The following is a 15,061-nucleotide window of genomic DNA, read 5'->3' on the forward strand; positions in this document are numbered from 1 at the left end:
TCTTCCAACATGTCTCTCGTATGATATGGTCTCTTGCAATGATCACACCATTGCTTCTCCTTCCCAGCATCCTTTTGAACAAAATCTCCTTGTCTAACAGTGGCTAGGGCAGACTATTGATGGGATAGGTCATCAGCCGATTGAAGCATTACTTTGCGTCGGCTTTCTTCTCGCCTAACTTCTGCAAATACTTCTCTTAAACTGGGAAAAAGTTTAGTACCTAAAATTCTGCCACGCACATCATCTAAATCACTGTTAAGTCCATGGAGGAAATCAAATATTCGGTCTTTTTCAACCATCTTATTATACTTAATGCTATCAGCCACATTCTCCCAAGTAATAGTATAGAATAAATCCATCTCATGCCACAATTCTACCAAAGTATTAAAATAATTTGTAACATTCAAATTAGCTTGTCTGGTATTTCTTATGGTTGACCTGATTTCAAAACTCTGAGATAAATTCTCCAAATCTGAGTACATCTCTTGCATCAAATCCCAAATCCCCTTGGCTGATTTGTGAAAGAGGTATGTCCTTCCAATCTGGGGCTCCATGGTGTTTATCAACCAAGCCATTATGGTTGAATTTTCTGCCTCCCAAGTGCCATAAGTGACTGCTGTTGGTGGAGGAGCAGGGGTAAAACCGGTTAAATAGCCTGATTTTCCTTTTCCCTTGATCACCAATAAAACGGATTGAAACCATTCTCTAAAATTACCCCCATTTAGCTTATGGTGAGTAATTTGCAATGGATGGTTGTCGATTGAATGGCTGGACAGGTCTGGGAAAGATTGAGAGGTAGCCGAGGGATGAATAACACTTGGAGAACTGGTGGCTGAAGTTTCTGTAAGACTAGGGTTTTGATTTGTATCGCCCATGATTTTGAGGAAACTAGCAATCGGCTGAGATCGACTAGAGAATTTTCCTTAGCTCTGATACCATGAAACAAGTAGAAAAACTCTCTTGCTTGATTGATTCTAACGAAAAGAAGAGTAGAAATATATACAAAATACATCCTTATCTTTTCTCCTATAAAGTAGGAGATGAGATAAGATATGCTATCTTCTAAATATTAGGATATTCTAAATATTAGGATATTCTATCTCCTAAATTATAGAGACTAATTTAAACTTTAAAATACAAGTTTACAATATTTAAACTACAAGACTAAAGGTCTTATCCATCGGTTAATTATCTTCAAATTTGAATTTCTCTTCCTCGTCCAACATATATGCATATAGATTTCCCCCTTTAGTTCTCCATTCGAGAAGGCATTTTTAATGTCCAATTGATGCAATTTCCAGTCCAAATTTACTGCTAAGGACAACAACACTCGGATTGAATTTAGTTTTGCCACAGGGGCAAAAGTTTCTTCATAATCCAAGCCTTGGGTTTGAGTGAACACTTGAGCTACAAGCCTTGCCTTGTATCTCTCAAGGCTTCCATCTGATTTATACTCAAATGTGAACACCCACTTGCTCCCAACAACCTTCTTTCCTTTAGGAAGATCCACAATTCTCCATGTACCTGTTTTCTCCAAGGCTTCCATTTCTTCCATATCTGCTTCTCTCCATCTACTATCCTGCAGTGCTTGATAAATTTTCCTTGGGATAACAACATTATCAAGGTTGAGGGTAAATGCCTTATAGGTAGGAGATAGTTTAGAATACCCAAGGAAATTTGTGATAGAATGTTTGGTACATGTCCTTCTCCTTTTTCTTAAGGTAATGGGAATACCTAGATCATCTTCACACTGTTGTTCAGTTATGCTGTTAGTAAGTTGCTGATTTAGACTTACCTCCTGGTTGGAAGGATTGGTTGGCTGAAGTGCTGGAGTTCTTCCTGAATATATCTTAAGAGGAGGTTTGTGTGAGCTTGGACCATCTTGTTGAATCTCGGTTTCCTCTTTCTCCCCCTCTTGTTGATTTAGGAATTGTGAGATGGATTCTGGGTTTGAACAGTGATTGTGGTTAGGCTGATAAGTTTCAGTGGCTGAAACTGAACTTGGATGAGGGTCAGGAACTGAACTTGAGATGGATGGGTTGAGAGGAACAGATATGACTGAAGTTCGAGAATCTGCTGGTTCATTGGTTGTGTTGGTGTTAGCGAAAAAAGACTTTTTTTCCAGGAAGGAAACATTGCATGACACAATAAATTTTCTAGTAGGGGGATGAAAACACTTATATCCTTGTTGAGTTGGGGGAATAGCCAACAAATACACACTTAAGTGCCTTTGGATCAAGTTTGGATTGGTTTAGCTGGTTGTGATGTACGAAAGAAGTACACCCAAATACTTTAGGAGGAAGTGGGTTTACTGCTCTGATACCATGATGAAATTAGGTAGATTGAATGAATTCTATCTCACTCATTCTCAGTTTTGTCACATACCTAGGGTTACCTAGGGTTGTGATTGGAGTTTGGGAGAGAAACTAAATGATAGAATTAAAGGAGGAAGAGAGAATTCAAAGAGAGAGTTAGAGGGAGAGATTAGAGAGGAAACAAGAGAGAGAGAGAATTAGGGAGATAAGAATCACTTCATTCATCAACATGCATTTCTCTACATTTTAGGGCTTATTTATAAGCTATTCAATAGTAACTGAAATTTGGAAATAGCACCCATGTGCTCCTAACAACTCACAAAATACCTCCTACTAACTACTACAACTTTATAACACTAATGCCCTTCTCACTACCCATGAATTGTGACATTCCCCTCCCCTTGAAAGGTTTTTTGTCCCCAAGAAATTTATTACAACCAAGCCATTGTTTCTTCATCCAATGTCCGTCCTCACCCATTGGTTTCTTCTTCGCTTTTCCTTCTTTTTATCTTGTTTTTCCCTTCTCTTTTGCTTTCTTTTTTCCTTCTCCTCAGCAGCAACAGTAGTATGTCTTGCTGCCATACCAATGGAAACACCAATGGAAACATGAGTAAGCAAAGCAACAAGGGTCTCGGTTCCTTCAACAAAGAATCCCTTCCTTTTCTTCTTTTCATCTTGTTTCACTTTATCCTTCTGCATCCTCCATTGCTCTAAATCAGAAACATACTGCTGGTAGGTTTTAGTGTAATCAATTTCATGCAAGCATCCTCCCTTAACCTCTAACCATGCTTGAACTGCCCTCCATTGGTTATCCACTTCGATTAAGGCACAAATTTCCCTCCAATTGACTGATTTCTCAGTTGGAGTTACTTGATTCAGAGTAGGTAATTCAGCCACTCCTTCCATTCCTATTCTTTCAAGGGAAATAGATTTAAAATCTCCACAATTTGAGGCTGTTGTGGGCGTTTCCATTCCAAGATCTTTGGCTCCCGGACTGTTAGCTAACATCTCAGCTTTATCCTCAACAGTTACCTCCTCCAACGGTGTCATATTGAGGAATTTAGCGGCTGGATTTTCAGTACCAGTGAGAGTGCTTGAGATGCTGCCAATTGTTGGACTGACATCCCCCAATTCTTCGATCCCTTCTACTGCTTCTTTTTCTTCCTCATCAGCTTCTTGCATCTCCAAATTAACAGCCTTAGAAGCTCCATTGATACTATAGGTTTTGGTCCTTTCTCCAAACCGATTACACAAGCCAATTACAAACTGCGGCCAGCTCAATTCCACCCTTTCCCCAGCTCCAATTCTGGAACCAAACGTATGGAATTCCACTTAGATTAGTTGTAGCCATTTTTACCTTCTTTTTTTCAGCCACTCGGTGTTGGTAGAACACCCGTTCACATTGCTGAATCCACCATTTTGGCCTATCCCTGTCAAACACCAGAATAGTCAATGGAGCAAGAGTGGGCAAATCGGCACTTGGAATTGAAGTCAACAAAGTCTGATTAGTAGTCAGAAATTTATATGAACGCAGGATCAAAAAATCATCCAGCTGCCTACGGAGGTCCTTAATTTCCTTTGTTGCAGCAATTAGTCCTTCGGCCATCTCCTCAGTTCAATTCCTTGAAATTACACCCTGCAACAGCCTCTTAATCAGCTTCCAAAGACCACTCCGGAAACTTATTTCGGTACTCCAAACCCACCGGAATTCAGTCACTGAAATTGCTTTGATAAATCACCAAAACCTATCGATAATCGATCGCTTCCAAATCCGCAACCTTAGCAGCTTCAAGTTCAGCCAATCTAAATTCGCTAGAAGCTAAATTCAGCAACCTATTCTGCCTCGGTCACTGCTGCGCCTCAACTGCAACTATTGCTTCGCCTCGACTGCAACTGATCACTGCTAATTTTGCTTTTGGAGCTGCCTGACTCACAGCTGAGGAATGATCGGTTCCATTGCAGTACTTCAAAGTCGCCTCCAGTTCTCAAACGAAGATCACCGCTGGAAATTAATAACAGAGAAGTATCATTCCGCTCGCTGTAATTCCTCCAAATCGTCGAAATTCACCCCTGTACCGTTTCTGATCGCACCTTCTTTCACGACTTGGTCACATGCAGTGACCTAGACTTGAATTTCCGCTTCTGACCATGTCTGCCTTCTCGCCTCAACCACATGTAGCGAGTTTGTCGGAATCAAAGTGATTCAAGGATCGCCTAGTCTCACCCAATCACCGACATCTACTTGAAATTCTCATTCTTCTGAATTCTTGAATCGCCCACGGCTCTGCTACAATCGCGCCTCAGCCTCGCCTTTCTAATCCAATTCACTTCCGATCGACGTTTGTTGTGCTCGGCTTCTCCATTCAAAGTCGAGTTCAGTTCCGCCTTGCAACTAGTCGCTTTCTACCCCGATTGATGCGAATCAAATTCCCCCAGCGATGTTGCCACCCAATCACCGTCCACTATCTGGCTTCCGAAGTAACTTTCGCTGCCAAACTCTTCTTCTTACCTGATTTGAGTTGGTCACTGAAAGCAGTTGCAATTGCTGTCGGCTTCGATCGGCTTCTCTTTGATGCCTTAATTTTCGTTTAAATCGCTGCTCGATCAATGACCAGAAGTTGCTGACACTCTGGCCCTACCGAGCCACTTCCACGCAAGTGGTGGCTTCCGATTCGCCTCTGCTCACCTCGATTCAATACTCGTAGCAGTCTCCAGAGAACCGATTCTTTTTGTGAACTTGCTGAATTAACTTCACGAAATTGCTACTCCAATGCGCCTCAATATTAGTCGATAATTTCTTTGCTCTGCGCTTCAGTTCACCCTTCCGATAATCACCGTCGGGATTATGGTTGAGGTTAGCCTGGCTCTGCTCGGTTCCAATCTGCCTTCAAGACCTTCAAACTCTGATTGGAACAAATGCTCCTAATCGCCAATCTCAGTCACCGTCGGAGATCAATAACAAAGTCGGATCCTCGCTCCGTCAACTCTCTGCTATTTCTGGAATCGCCTCTTAAAAGTCCAATTAATTCCGTTGCCGCTAAGGATTGCCTTACAATTGATCAATTTCTACTGCCTAAGGTTCGAAAATCAACGAGCAAAGGAATCGGAGGAATCTACTTCTCACAATGGACTCCACCTACAAGTTCGAGCCATGATTCGCTTGCGCCTTCTCGATTTTGATCCAAGCTGATACGAATTTATCAAGATTCACAGCCGAGAAAGGACCAGCTCTGATACCATTTGTCACATACCTAGGGTTACCTAGGGTTGTGATTGGAGTTTGGGAGAGAAACTGAATGATAGAATTAAAGGAGGGAGAGAGAATTCAAAGAGAGAGTTAGAGGGAGAGATTAGAGAGGAAACAAGAGAGAGAGAGAATTAGAGAGATAAGAATCACTTCATTCATCAACATGCATTTCTCTACATTTTAGGGCCTATTTATAAGCTATTCAATAGTAACTGAAATTTGGAAAATAGCACCCATGTGATCCTAACAACTCACAAAATACCTCCTACTAACTACTACAACCTTATTACACTAATGCCCTTCTCACTACCCATGAGTTGTGACAAGTTTATTCCTTGAATATAAGTACACAAGTTCCCTAGCTTATTACTAATTCTACTTCAACTCTAACTCTTAAAATATCTCCTAATTTAGAGCTCTTAGATAACTCCTAATTTATAGCTCTAGATTACAATACAAGCAAATTAAATAAACAAATTTAAACAGATAATAAACTGAAACAGATTATTATCAATAAGAGATAAGAAAGAGATGAATGAGATTATCTGGTATCTCTTGGTTCATTCCTTAGCACGGGCTAGCCTTTATCTTCCTTATCTTCCACCAAGACTTTGGTGTTTGGGATATAAAAGAAATAAAGGGAGTAAATGAAGGGTAAAAATGGGGCATAAAGGGTTATACAGGGTGAAATGAAATTAAACTATTTTTCATACAGGAAAGTAATTTGGTAATCCTACTGCCATCATAGTAGTAAATATGTGTAGTTACTGGTATGAGTATGAATAGGTGTATGTGTACTTACGTGTTTAAATTTGAATGTTGATCTAGGCATACCGTGCTAATGTACATGACTTAGAGAAAAATAAGGGAAATGATAAACTAAAATAAAAATAAATCATCCATGATTTTAAAGCAAGGTTAATACTTTCTTTAGTTAACATGCTATTGCTTTTGACTGTCATTTTATAGATATGCTTTGACATCTTTTTTTATTAGCCCTCATTTATTGAATGACTTTTCTGTTACATTGCATTTCTCAAAAACTTTATTACTCACTTTTGTTATATAATTGGAATACTTTGCCTGTATTGTTTCAGAGAAAGAAAGAAGATATTTTAGGCACTTCCATTCAGACAAGATCAAAAGCTCATGATATCATCCGACAGATGCTGGCTAGCTTGGGTGACCCTTATACACGATTTCTTTCACCCAATGAGGTAATCACTTTTCTTTCACCCAATGAGGTAATCACTTTTTGGTATATAACTTTTTTGGGCTTGCTTATGTTTAGACAACTTTTTTTTTTTTTTTTGTTGGGGGGGGGGGGGGGGGCGTAAATGATTGTTCTCTTGTCATTTTTTATGTTGTTCTAATTTAAGAAATAGCTGAATCATATTGGAAAAATGAGATGGTATAAGAACATGTATGTGTATGTTTATAACTATGAATGAATTGTATGCCTAACTTTATAGAAATGCTATCATCTAATGCTGTTCTCACAATCTGTTTGCCATTGTATTCTATGCATCTTATATTTTGTGGATTACGGGTAACTTCATTTTGATTTTGTCAACGATTAGGAGATAAAGCCTTATTTATTTTAAGTTTTTTAATTCTTATATAAATCTGTAAACTATAAAGTTATCCAGTCCCTACTAATTAGGATTGTAATATGTTCCTAGTTTTTAGGAGAATTATTAGGAGATTTCTTGTATATTTATTAGCTTACACACGGAATAGAAAAATCAAGTAATTCTATTCTCTTTAAAGTTCCTTTTAACATGGTATCAGAGTTGGCCTTCTAAGGGGCTTCTTTTTCGGGCCTCCAGTGCCTTTCTCAGGTACCACCACCTTAGGTGGATAATCAAGGCCTCATTTGCCTATGTTCTTCACCCGATAAGCCCTATTTGGCTTCCTTTTTTCTTACCCAATTTTTGATCATTTATCCTTTCACCCGATAAGATAGGATGTCTGTTGTGTTTGCCTAGAGTTTATGTGATAGAAGATCGGTAATATATTGGAGCTGCATCGGCTAGAAGATTAGATCAATTGGGTTTAAAATGCCAAGTGTAATTATTTAGTATTTCGGGGGGCCTAATTGTAATATCCCAATAATAGTTAGTTATATTGGGGTGTTCGCCCTTTCTATAAATAAGAGGGCATGGGAGGCAGTCGAGGGGCATTCCAAAGAGAGTTTCTATTTCATCTATGATCGAGTAGTGATTTCATTCTTGAGAAAGAAAGGTTGAGTGTTTCCTGTGTAGTGTTGGGAGAATGAGTTGTGTGTACTCGGAGATATAGATGAGGGTTAGAAGCTTGATGTACTGATCGATTTATCTAAATAAAGACTGCTCTGTGGGGTGTTGGCTGCTGGATGTAGGTTTGCTAAAGGCATTCTGAACCAGGATAAATCTCGTCTCTTTGCTGGTTTGACTTATCTTTCTGTTATGTCATATTTCATTTTGTTTTGTTCTGATTACTTAATTGTTTCTAATTTTATGAATGTGTAAAAGAATTTGAGTGGGAATTCTCTTCGAGTTGGTCCTGTTTGAGAGTCCTAATGTCAACAATGTCTGCTGTCTCTAACACGAATCCAACATTGGAGATGATGGAAAATAGTAGCACCACGGAGGTTCAGTTTACTGGAATGGGCAGTACAAGCAATGGAGGAGAGTTGCAAAATCTTCGGGCGACCTACCGGTTGAATGGGAAAAATTATCTGAAGTGGTCCCAGTTGATCCGTACTTTTCTCAAGGGAAAAGGGAAACTAAGTCATCTCTTGGGGACTGGTCCTAAGGAGGAAGATCATATGCTTGCAACATGGGATGAGGAGGATTCCTTAGTAATGTTATGGCTATGGAATTCAATGGTACCAGAGATAAGTGATACGGTGATATTCTTAACAACTGCAAGAGACATATGGGAGGTAGTCAAGCTCACCTATTCCAAGGTGAAAGATGCTGCACAAATTTACGAAGTAAGGACTAAGATTGCTGCCACCAAACTGAGTATGCCAATACACTGCAAACTTTATGTCAAGAATTGGATCATTTCCAATGCCTTAAGATGAAATGCAGTGAACATGCAACATTATAAAAAAGGTTTGTGGAGAAAGAAAGAACCTACGATTTCTTAGCTGGACTTAATATGGATTTGATGTGGTAAGAGTTCAAGTTCTTGGTAAGGAAGATTTACCCCCTTTAAATGAAGTAATCTCTATAATCTGGGTTGAAGAAGGGAGAAGGGGAGTGATGCTAGATGACTCTCCAATAGAGAGATCAACACTAGTATCACTAAAGGCTCCTAAAAGGGGTCTTAAAGAGGAGAAGAAAGCTGGGGATAGAGACTTTCTATGGTGTGCCTTTTGTAAAAAACCTAGGCATACTATAAAGAGATGCTGGAAGTTACATGGAAAACCACAGTTGGGGGGCCAAAGCCAAGCCTACATGGCTAATATGACTAGCAACCAACATTAAGTAGAACAAAAAGGATCAGAACAAAGAGAAGGCTTGGATCTCAACCGGGCAGAAATTGAGAAGCTAAGGAATTTTCTAGAATCTCTTGTCAAGAAAGAAAAAGGTACCTGTTCTCTTGCACTTACAGGTATTTCCTCTCATTCTTTTACCCTACATGCTTCAGGGATAACACAACCTAACTCTTTGATGCTCGACTCTGGGGCAACAGATCATATGACCCCTCTTTCCCATTATTTCATTATCTACAACCCTTGTTCAAGTTCCAAGAAAATAACCTTGGCAGATGGGTCTTTAACTACCGTTGCCGGCCAAGGAAATATCATTCTCAATGAGTATCTTACACTCAAGAATGTTCTCCATGTTCCTAAATTATTCATTAACCTTATTTCCATTCAAAAACTGGTTCTGGACAATAATTGCAGTGCTAACTTTTATCCTACTTTCTGTGAAATTTAGGGACAGGAATCGAAGAAGATGATTGGGCTTGCTAAGTCTAGGGCTGGCCTATAATATCTTGAGGGACCAAATGAGCAAGAAAAAAAGGAAAAAGTGAATTTTGTGTCATGTTTGGTGCAATCTAGTAGAGATCAGATTTGGTTACATCAATATCACTCCTCATTTTTTACTCTTAGGGTCATGTTTCCAGCTTTATTTAGGGGTCTTGATGTTAAAAATTTTCAGTGTTCAGTTTGTGAATTTGCTAAACATAAGAGACTGACTTATCCTTCATCGAATAAAAGAACTTCTATTCCATTCTTTCTCATTTATAGTGATGTTTGGGGCCCTACAACTGTTCCCAATATTTCTAGGGCACGGTGGTTTATATGGTGTTTGTGGATGATTGCACCTGAGTGATGTGGTTATTCCTTATGAAAAATAAATCTGAAGTGAGCAATATTTTTCCTAACTTCTATAACATGATTTACTACTCAATTTGGAGTGAAAATCAAGAGACTAAGATCTGATAATACCAAAGATTTCTTTAACCAAACCTTATCAATTTTTTTTCCAACCAAAAGGGATTATCCATGAGTCATCTTGTCCCTATACTCCTCAACCAAATGGGGTAGTTGAGAGGAAAAATGGGCATCTATTGGTTGTTACTAGAGCACTCCTTTTTCACCACAAGGTTCCTAAACACTATTGGGGAGAAGCAGTTCTAACTGCCACATCCCTCATCAATCAGTTGCCTTCCCAAACTCTTGACTCTCTTAGCCCTATGTAGCTCTTAACCAAACACTTCCCTGATATTCATATCCCTAGTTGCTGGAAACCAAAATTTTTGGGTGTATATCATTTGTCCATATTCATAATCCTCATAGAGGCAAGTTAGACCCTCGAGCTCTAAAATGCATCTTCATTGGATACTCATCTACCCAAAAAGGCTATAGATGGTGTGAAGCTTAGGAAGTAGACCTAGCTTTTAATATGTATAAAACCACTTAATTAAATTCATAGACTATACACCTATATACCTATATATATACACAAATACAATGGGCCATGGGCTCTATCATAGGATTAACCCTAGACTATAACCATATAACTCAACACTCCCCCTCATGCTGGAGTATATATATCATATGCGCCAAGCTTGCTACAAATATACTCAATTTGAGAACCTCTGAGAGACTTAGTGAAGACATCTGCTAACTGATAATTGGAATTGACAAAATTTGTGGTAATACAGCCAGATAAAATCTTCTCTCAGATGAAGTGACAATCTATCTCGATATGTTTGGTCCTCTCATGAAAGACTGGATTGGAAGCAATATGTAATGCAGCTTGATTGTCGCAAATTAATCTCATCTGTGATATCTCCCCAAACTTGAGCTCTTGAAGCAATTGTTTTAACTAGATAAATTCACATGTTGCCAAGGCCATAGCATGATATTCTGCTTTGGCACTCGACCTAGCAATAACCACTTGCTTCTTACTTTTTCAAGATACTAGGTTTCCTCTAACCAGAACACAATATCCTGAAGTAGACCGTCTATCAGAAGGAGAACCTGCCCAATCAGCATCAGAATATCTGACTACTTGAGTATGACCTCTGTCCTCATATAATAGTCCTCTACCTAGAGCTTCCTTAATATACCTGAGAATCCAGACTACCGCATCCCAGTGGCTATCACAAGGAGACTGTAAAAACTGACTGACAACACTGATTGAGAAAGAAATATCTGGGCGAGTGATAGTGAGATAATTAAGTTTTTCGACTAGCTTGCGGTATCTTCTAGGATCAGCAAGAGGCTCCCCTTGTTCTGGTAAGAGCTTTACATTAGGGTCCATAGGAGAATCTATAGGTTTACAACCAAGCATCCCAGTTTCTTCCAGAATGTCTAACACATACTTCCGTTGAGAGATAACAATACCAGAACTGGACTGAGTAACTTCTATGCCAAGAAAGTATTTAAGTAACCCCAGGTCCTTAGTTTGAAAATGATGGAAAAGATGTTTCTTTAACTGAATAATATCATCCTGATCATCACCGGTAATAACAATATCATCCACATAGACAACCAAGTATATACATCTCCCCTATGATTTGTGTTTATAAAAAACCGAATGATCAGACTCACTACGAGTCATATCCAAGTCTTGAATGACAGCACTAAAACGACCAAATCAGGCTCGAGGAGACTGCTTCAACCCATATAGTGAGCGACAGAGTTTACAAACCTGCCCAGACTCCCCCTGAGCAACAAACCCAGGAGGTTGCTCCATATAAATCTCCTCCTGAAGCTCACCATGTAAGAAGACATTCTTAATGTCTAGTTGATACAACGGCTAGTGGCGCATAGCTGCTATAGAGAGAAACAAACGCACATAGGACATCTTAACAACAGGGAAAAAAGTGTCATCATAGTCAAGGCCATAAACCTGAGTATATCCTTTGGCAACCAAACGAGCCTTGAGGCGATCAACCTGCCCATCAGTACCCACCTTGACAGTATAGATCCACTGACAGTCGACAAGAGATTTCCCTAGGGGTAAAGGAACCAAATCCCAAGTACCATTGGAATGCAAAACAATCATCTCATCCACCATTGCTTGTCGCCACCCCGGATAAAAAAGTGCCTCACTAACAGTCTTAGGTACTAAAATAGAGGATAAGGAAGACATAAAAGCACAAAAAGGAGACGAGAGACGGTGATAGCTAAGAAAATTATAAATGGGGTGAGAATAGCGAGAAGAACGGGTACCTTTCCGAAGGGCAATAGGAAGCATATCCTCAGAAGGCAAGACCGCGGTAAGTGGAGAGACTGGAGCAGGATGTGAGGCAGCAGGAGTCGCTAAAGTAGTAGGAGATGCGGGAGAAGGCGCAGGAACAACATCTCCACTGGGAGGAGACCGAGGCTGATGACGCTGATGATAAACTTGCAATGGGGTAGAAGAAGGAACAAGGAGAATAGGAGCAGGAGGATTGCGGGAAGAGAGATGGCCTCAGAAATGGGTTGACACTCGGAATGAGGCGAAGAGTAGAAAGGAGACGACTCAAAGAAGGTAACATCCGCCGAAGAAAATAGCGACGTGTGTCAGGAGAATAACACCGATAACCCTTCTGAAGGCGAGAGTAACCAAGAAAAATGCACTTGATGGACCGAACAGACAATTTATCTTTACTGGGAGATAGATTATGGACAAAACAGGTGCAACCAAAGACATGTGGAGGAAGAATATATAATGGTTGATCAGGAAATAAGAGAGAGTGAGGAATCTGGTGCTGAAGAACCAATGATGGCATCTTGTTAATGAGATAGCAAGCAACAAGGACAACTTCAGCCCAAAAGCGAAAAGGGACATGATGATGTAGAATAAGAGTACAAGCAGTTTCAATCAAATGTCTGTTTTTATGCTCAGCAATCCCATTCTGTTGTGGTGTATATGCACAAGACGACTGATGCAAGATCTCCTGAGAAGACATAAAGGTAGTAAAGGGAATAGAAAAATACTTAGGGGCATTGTCACTGCACAATACTTGGACAGAGGTATGAAATTGAGTTTTGATTTCAACACAAAAGGATTCAAAAATTGAGAATAACTCAAAACGATTTTTCATTAAATATAACCATGTGTAACGAGAATAATCGTCGATAAACGTTACAAAATATTGAAAACCCAAAACAGACACGACACGACTAGGACCTCTGACATCGGAATGAACTAAAGCAAACGGGGACACAGCTCGATTATTGACACGCTTTGGAAAAGAAGTGCGAGACTGTTTTCCAAGTTGACAAGACTCACAATGAAAAGACGACAAACTAGATAAACTGGGGATCATCTTTTGAAACTTAGCCAAACTAGGATGTCCCAAACGATTGTGGAGAAGAGTAGGAGACTCAGTCACCGAGCAAGCAATAGGCAATGCAGGAAGGTTGAGATGATAGAGACCCTACAGCTCACATTCGATGCCAATCATCTGTCTCGTACCGCGATCCTGGATAGTAACAGAATGATCATCAAAGGTGATAGAACAATTTAAGGCACGCGTAAGTTTACTAATAGAGACAAGATTAAAGGGACAATGAGGAAGATAAATGACAGAATCTAAAGACAGAGAAGGTAAGGGTTTGGCAGTGCCAATAGCTTTAGCAACCGCTTTGGATCCATTGGCTAATGTTACAGAAGGTAAAGAAATAGAATTAGTAAAATGAGAGAACAAATGGGGATTACCAGAGATATGGTTAGAAGCACCTGAGTCTAGGACCCATGGTTCCAAAGAGGATGACTGAGCGAGACAGGCAGTGAAATCACCAGAGTGGGTGACAGAAGCAACTGTGGATGAGGTTTGCTGGGACGTCTTATACTTGAGATACTCATCATAGTCAGCCCCAGTGAGAAGGACAGCTTGCGGTGGATGACCATCAAAGGAATCAGATCGAGAACCATCAGTATGAGCAACATTAACATGAGGAGGGCGGCCATGCAACTTATAACACTGTTCCTTAGTATGCCCCCACTTGTGACAATAGTTACACTTGGGGCGTTTGCCCCGATTACCACGATCTCCGCCCTATTCGCCACTACTCTGAACCTGTGAAGCCATGATTGAATGATCACCTGCAAAAGAGGGAGGCACCGTAGGAACAGATGAAGCTCGAAGAAGACGAGAATACACTTCATCCATAGTAGGTACAGTAGGACTAGCAAGAATTTGATTACGAATAGGAGCAAGCTCAGGACCAATGGCAGCAAGAGTACACACCATGAAGAACTTATCCTGCTGAGCTAGATCCTCTGCAGCAGTCTTACCAGCAAGTAATAAGGAGTTAAATTCAGCTTTAATAGAGGCTATCCGACCAAGAAAATCAGGAAGAGTCAAACCCCTTGTCGTAAACTAAGCAGATTAGACACCATTGAATATAGCCATTGAATGTCATTAGTGTATAACGCCTTGACCTGAGCCCACAATTCACAGCACGTGGTATAGTTAGTATAGATCGGATGAAGAGAGAGATCAATTGACTGCCACAAGAGACTGCACAGCAGAGCATCAGCTCTCTGCCACTCAAGTTTGTTTGTGGTCACATTCTCGGCCTTGGTAGTTAGATGATCCTGTAAGCCTTGACCCATACACCATAGTTTAACCGCCTTGGACCAAGAGATATAATTGGAACTACCCATCAACTTCTCAGTAGCAATGGCTGGAGAGGGAGACAAAATACCAGAAAAGGAGCCGGATTTACTAGTACTAGCCATGTTGGATAAAATGGAGCCCTACAAGATCAACATATCTGAAACAAATGGGTTAAATAAGCCAAAAAATAAAGGCTGGATGATCCAGCACAGAGAACAGGTGCGCTGGAGCGATGGCAGATGGCGGATGCTGATGATCGGCTGCCGCGGATGGCGACGAAACCACCGGGGCTGGGATGGACTGAAGGAGGCGAGTCTAATGGTGAAGACGGCGTTGCGATCGGAGCACTGGTGAGAGAGATCGGAGCAAAAACGTCTTTGTGAACAGTGCGAGAGAGGCGGTGTGTGGTGGCGACAACGACGACGATCCTCCGAGGGTC

General features: G+C 40.4%; 1 protein-coding gene across 6 annotated transcripts in view; it reads left to right on the forward strand.

The window, feature by feature from the left end:
- LOC127794432 (carboxyl-terminal-processing peptidase 1, chloroplastic) overlaps positions 1 to 15,061 on the forward strand; it is a 55,569-nt gene that overhangs the window by 12,142 nt on the left and 28,366 nt on the right. For all 6 annotated transcript variants that reach the window (XM_052325496.1, XM_052325495.1, XM_052325499.1 and 3 more), the window contains exon 2: positions 6,660 to 6,779. In XM_052325496.1, the coding sequence (XP_052181456.1) occupies positions 6,660 to 6,779 (120 nt within the window). The remainder of the gene's footprint in view (positions 1 to 6,659; positions 6,780 to 15,061) is intronic.

The sequence above is a fragment of the Diospyros lotus genome, chromosome 2 (assembly GCF_014633365.1).
Source record: "Diospyros lotus cultivar Yz01 chromosome 2, ASM1463336v1, whole genome shotgun sequence".
Taxonomy (NCBI): Eukaryota; Viridiplantae; Streptophyta; class Magnoliopsida; order Ericales; family Ebenaceae; genus Diospyros; species Diospyros lotus.